This window comes from Homarus americanus, unplaced genomic scaffold (assembly GCF_018991925.1).
Source record: "Homarus americanus isolate GMGI-L3 unplaced genomic scaffold, GMGI_Hamer_2.0 scaffold32583, whole genome shotgun sequence".
Taxonomy (NCBI): Eukaryota; Metazoa; Arthropoda; class Malacostraca; order Decapoda; family Nephropidae; genus Homarus; species Homarus americanus.
In genome coordinates this window covers 11,140,841-11,147,214 of record NW_024713129.1, presented here as the reverse complement: position 1 = coordinate 11,147,214, position 6,374 = coordinate 11,140,841, and the positions used below count along the sequence as shown (strand labels likewise).

The following is a 6,374-nucleotide window of genomic DNA, read 5'->3' as shown; positions in this document are numbered from 1 at the left end:
CCCGTCTCCTTCCCTCTCCCAACATCTCCTCCCCTTCCCTTACCTCATCGCCTCCTCCTCCTCTCCCCGTCTCCTCCCCTCTCCCCACATCTCCTCCCCTTCCCTTCCCTCCTCCTCCTCCTCACCTTCTTCTCCTCCCCCTTCCATTCCTTTTCTGTTTACCTAACGCCTTGGAAGCTTCTGTGCCCCTGATCAACGAGACAGAGAAGTGAGAGTAAAGAAAATATAAGACAAATAAAATAAATTGTTCTTGTCAATGTGTTTATTCGTCTTTGTCTTTTTTATCCACTTTTCTTTACAGCCTTTGTGTTTTGTGTGTGTAATAATAATAATAATAACAATAATAATAATAATAACAATAATTAACGGTTTATTGAAAAAGTCTGCATCCCGAAGGTTGAAAATATACATTGGACAAAAATTAATTATTACATACAAAGACATGGGGTGGGTGGGTCGTTTAACAAACGCTTTCATTACTGACAGAAGAAGGAACATGGATTAAACATACAAATTATTATAGTTTACAGTTGATGGCCCGGGCCTGGACTGGTCATGGAGACACCAGGTGGTGTGGTGTTCACGTGGTGTAGTAACTCGTCCTCGGGTGTTGATATGAGGGACCTCACGTGGTCATGGAGACACCAGGTGGTGTGGTGTTCACGTGGTGTAGTAACTCGTCCTCGGGTGTTGATATGAGGGACCTCACATGGTCATGGGGACACCGTATGGTGGTGTGGTGTTCACGTGGTGTAGTAACTCGTCCTCGGGTGTTGATATGAGGGACCTCACGTAGTCATGGGGACACCGTGTGGTGTGGTGTTCACGTGGTGTAGTAACTCGTCCTCGGGTGTTGATATGAGGGCCCTCACGTGGTCATGGAGACACCAGGTGGTGTGGTGTTCACGTGGTGTATAACTCATCCTCGGGTGTTGATATGAAGGCCCTCACGTGGTCATGGAGACATCGGGTGGTGTGTGTTACGTGGTGTAGTAACTCGTCCTCGGGTGTTGATATGAAGGCCCTCACGTGGTCATGGAGACACCAGGTGGTGTAGTGTTCACGTGTAGTAACTCATCCTCGGGTGTTGATATGAGGGACCTCACGTGGTCATGGGAGACACCAGGTGGTGTGGTGTTCACGTGGTGTAGTAACTCGTCCTCGGGTGTTGATATGAAGGCCCTCACGTAGTCATGGAGACACCAGGTGGTGTGGTGTTCACGTGGTGTAGTAACTCGTCCTCGGGTGTTGATATGAGGGACCTCACGTAGTCATGGGGACACCGTGTGGTGGTGTGGTGTTCACGTGGTGTAGTAACTCGTCCTCGGGTGTTGATATGAGGGACCTCACGTGGTCATGGAGACACCAGGTGGTGTGGTGTTCACGTGGTGTAGTAACTCGTCCTCGGGTGTTGATATGAAGGACCTCACATAGTCATGGGGACACCGTGTGGTGGTGTGTGTTATATTTGTAAAGTGTACAGACGCCTGCACTTATACCTGGTACAGTTTCTGATGCATTTGGTGAGATGTTGCAACGCTGTGCTTATTTACATCGTATTAAAACTCCCAGAATGCCTCTAGTGAACCTCCTTATTGCTACTAGACTAAGGATGCGCCTGCCACTGTACCATGTATAGTTGCAGGCGACCTAACCTAACCTCTACCACTGCCATCAATCATCTGTTATTTCCTGGTCTCATTACACTGTGTTTATATCCCTTATTCTCCCTCCTCCTCTCCCTCTTCTATACCCACCATCATTCCCGTCCACCTTTTTCCTCATCAGCCTCTTCCTTTGCCTCCCTTGAATACCATGACATCTTTCCTGAGTACAATGTAATCGTACTCAAACAACTTAGTTATCGTATTCCAGTAACTGAGATATCGTACTCAAGAGATGAATTGATTGTACTCAAGAAAATAAGTCTTCGCATTTATGGGGTTAAGATATTTATATTATTACACGCTATCATCGTACTCAAGGGGTTAAGATATCAAAGTCATTGTACTCATTCATTGTACTCAAGGGTTTAAATCATCGTACTCGGGGTATTAAGTTATCAACATCATTGCACTCATTCATTATACTCAAGAGGTCATCATTATATTATGTTATATTATCATAGCTACAAAATATACTCACTGAGTTTACTATCAACCAAAGGAGTAAATGAATAAAGAAGTGTTAAGGTGAACTGTAAGTGAGTGAATGAGTGAAATTAATAAGTGAGACGAGTGTATAGGCCATTGATGAGTATATAAGATGAATAAATGGCTTCTTAGTCAGTGTGGAGGCCATTGGTGAGTAAACTGCTGAGGTAAATGGAACGTGGAGTGTGTGTGTGTGAGTAAGTTAAGGGACTCATTAGATTAATTGCTTTTACAGATGCCTTAAAAGTGAGTAAGCTCTCTCTCTCTCTCTCTCTCTCTCTCTCTCTCTCTCTCTCTCTCTCTCTCTCTCTCTCTCTCTCGTCTGGCTCGATCTATTACTAATGGCTGATGGCTGAATTAGGTAAAATAACAAACACGTGACGAACTAGTGTGTGAGTGTGTGTGTGTGTGTGTGTGTGTGTGTGTGTGTGTGTGACCAGTATCTCGCCATCACTTGACTGCCACTTATCATTATACCTGAACCTTCTCCTTCTCACCCACATCAAGGCTAACACCTACCCTCTTCCTACCTCCTTCTTCCCTCCTTCCTCCACCCCCCACCCTCTCTTCTTCCCTCCTTCCTGGTCTTAATCACTAGTTCCTCCTCTCTCTTTAATCACAATTTTATCCAATTTTCCTCACTGAATACTTCCTGTAACTCCTCTCAAAAAAAACTCCCAAACTCAAACTCAAAATCAAAATACTCTTCTATACGAGAACTTAATCACGAGTGACTGAAGATGATTGATTAAATATTTCATGGAATTTTACGTCGAGGTGAACACTTCTCCACAGAACCATAAGCTCCTCCCACTTTCTACGGAAATCCCGCCCACTTCTTAGGATAGGGACAACGTGTGTCTTGGGGAGGATGGAAGGAGGGGGGGAGGGGGGGTAGGGGGGGTAAAGGGGGTAAGGGGGGATAGGGGTAAATATATTAAGGGAGGTCCACCAGGTGAAGCATCACTGTCCACCTCGCCTCTCTCCGGACCAGACATGAAGCTCGTGAGTATACCATTGTCTTCCCCGACTCTCACCCTTGTGTTGGTATATTGTTGTTTGTGCTACTACTACGACTACTACTACTATTACTACTTCTACTACTACTACGGCTGCTACAACTACTACTAGTCATATTACTAAAACAAATACTAATATTAATCCATTTACGACATCTAATACTATTAATACTACTTCTACTATCATTACTATGACTATTACTATTACTACTTCAACTACTATTAATTCCGCTCTTATACCAAAAGGCTGTAAGTCTTAAAGTCCAAACATAAGACACAACCACAACAGTTATTACAACCACCACCAACAACAACTACTTGTGAATCATCAGCCTCCAGGAAAACCGTCTTACAACTTCCATTACTAAAACTTGAAGTATTATTATTATACTTGAGAGTAATAGAAGCATTAGGATATGTTTAGTGCTATAATAAGTCTTTGGGTGCTATAATTAAGGGTTCTAGTCTGATAATTAAGGGTTCTAGTACCCCGCTGACTCGTATTAATACCACAGCAAAGTGTACCCCACTTACGTTCACAAGCTGGCACACTGTATCTCTCTGTTGACTACATATCAGGTAGACCCACAATCTAACTTGACCTTACATAACTTAATCTAATTTAACATAACTTGACCTAACTTAACCCAATATAATATAACGAAACTTAACCTAACTTAACCTAACCTTTATTGAGGAAGGCTTTGAGCCATTCACGCCCTGACTGAGTAGTGAACACCCTTTCTGTTCATCTGATGTGTTAGTAATGAGGCCTTCACCTGCTGTGGTAACTTTGAAATTCTTGTATTATAATTTAACCCTTTGAGGAAGGTTAACTCCCTAAGCACTACAGGTGGCCTTAATCAGTGACACACCTGGGTAGCCTCCTCTTGTTATGGTGTTTCATTCTCGTCTCTCTAGGAGAGTCTTCATCGTCCATCCTCATTCCTATCATTATCCTTTAATTTCCTGAAGATTGGGTCGTGGCAGGAAGTCATTTATCAGTCTTACTCCGCCTTCAGGTCATCCTCGCCTGCCTGGCCGCCGTGGCCGTCGCCGCTCCTCAGTTCGTCGACCTCCCACCAGTAGTGATCCTCCGTGACGACCGTCAGGACAGCGGTGACGGCAACTTCCAATATGCCTTTGAGGCCGACAACGGCATCGCTGTGGAAGCATCCGGCACCCCTGGCTCAGCTGGCCAGAGCAACATGCAGGGCGTCTTCAGGTAAAATATAATACCTGCATGATGCAGACTGTGGTCATGCAGTGTTGAGTCAGTGTTGATTCAAGTGTCTTAATGGTTACTATCTTTGTAGTCACTACTATACCACTCATAGAGTCGCTGATGACTGACGTCAAACATGACACTTTGTTTTAGGTTTAGTCATTTGTGTCTAACTTACAATTAGTTTTCTAATTATATTTATTCATCCTTCAGGTTCCCCCTCCCCGACGGCACCATCGCTGAGGTCCGCTACATCGCCAACGAGGACGGCTTCCAGCCCGAGTCTTCCCTGCTGCCCACCGCCCACCCCCTCCCCGCCCACGCCATCGAGCAGATCCGCTTCGCTGAGGAGCAGCGCGCCCTCGGAATCACTTACGATCAGTTTGGATTCAGATCAAACAGAAAGTAAATTCTTCCTGAATTTCTGTGACGCCCTTGCTGCCCACCACCCATACCTCCCAACCCACACCACCACCCACACCTCCCAACCCACACCACCACCCACACCTCCCCAACCCACCACCACCCACACCTCCCAACCCCACACCACCACCCACCTCCCAACCCACACCACCACCCACACCTCCCAGCCCACACCACCACCCATACCTCCCAACCCACACCACCACCCACACCTCCCAACCCACACCACCACCCACACCTCCCTACCCACACCACCACCCACACCACACCCACACCTCCCAGCCCCCACCACCACCACTCACACCACCAGCGTCACCAACAAGGCCGACTTAACCCGAGTTCAACCGGAATAACTTCATGTTAAAATAAGAATAAACCTTCGAACATTATAAAGTATTTTGTTTACCATGACCTACAGTAACTGTCCGTGGCCTCGGGCTGAACATCCCCACAACAACATTAGGATTTTGGTCCTTTAACTGGATCTCATATAAAGGTAGTAGGTAGTAGGTAGTAGGTAGCTACCAAACAGGGAGGTACTACCCCCTGGGAAGATATTGGAAGCATAATGTGTTGTCTAATGGTAGACCCTGCTGCCATATGGCATCACGAAAATTGTGGCCAAGTCCCAGGTTGCTGATCTGACTTTCTGCCTCATTTACACACAATTGCAGGGTCTCAATTGTTTCTCTTACTATTGACAACACAATATTTATAGTTTACTGTTTTCATTCCTTATCTGTTTTTTTTTTTTTTTTTTTGCTTTTCAATTTATGTATTTATTTATGGTGCCCGGGAGGATCCTTGCTCATTAAGGGAGTATTTTCACCTGACACTCGGCGTGTTCACCTCAGGTAAGTGTGTGATGCTGAATTCGATTTTTTTGTGAACATTTCTCTTGAGCTGAGTCATGGCGGGTTGTCCACAGGATCCAGCGCCCCATTAACTAACTCCTCCTGCCAGTTGTTTTCTCCTTCTGTGTCCTCGTCAATTGTCAGTCGTGTGTGTGTGTGTGTGTGTGTGTGTGTACATTACGAATATTTTCTCCTCGTACGACTCATTGAAAAAATATTACTTTCAAGTTTAAAAAAAATACAGTAAATTTATATCTAACAAAGAGACATTTATTATGTGAGTTATTACATATTGTTGGTCACTTGTTTATATATATTTATTTAAGTCAATAGACAATTAATAACCATCAGAGGCAGTAGTTCACAAGTTGGACCTGTTTTTAAGTGATGGCAGTCCCTGGTGGCCGGGATTGACACTAAAGTTTACCTCCGGCTGAATTTAGAGTTAAGTGCTGTCAATCCTTTTGTCATATTAACTTAGTCTCAATGTTAAAAAATTTATACTTCACCTTATTCAAACTTTTACGTTGTTGCTGTTGTTGTTGTTGTTCTTGTTCTTGTTCTTGTTATTGCTTTTGTTGTTGTTGTTGTCATTAATGTTTTTGTTGTTAATGTTGGCTCTATTTTTTCCTTTTTCTTTTTACAAATTCATGATAGTCAGATTACCCAAGTCTTTGTGATAGTATTGCTGCCATTAAGG

At 44.3% G+C, this 6,374-nt stretch overlaps 1 protein-coding gene across 1 annotated transcript; it reads left to right on the top strand.

Moving 5' to 3' along the window:
* Positions 1-3,125: 3,125 nt before the first annotated feature.
* LOC121871102 (cuticle protein AMP4-like) lies at positions 3,126-4,918 on the top strand. The gene is made up of 3 exons (XM_042373254.1): positions 3,126-3,158; positions 4,195-4,397; positions 4,611-4,918. Exons 1-3 carry the CDS (start codon positions 3,150-3,152, stop codon positions 4,804-4,806), a joined length of 408 nt encoding a protein of 135 aa, XP_042229188.1. The 5' UTR covers positions 3,126-3,149; the 3' UTR covers positions 4,807-4,918.
* The last annotated feature ends 1,456 nt before the right edge of the window (positions 4,919-6,374 follow it).

What these genes read in the sequence shown, in the direction of transcription:
- LOC121871102 (XM_042373254.1), top strand. An exon ending in AACATGCAGGGCGTCTTCAG is followed by an intron (nt 4,398 to 4,610) that starts GTAAAATATAAT and finishes TTCATCCTTCAG; the next exon opens with GTTCCCCCTCCCCGACGGCA.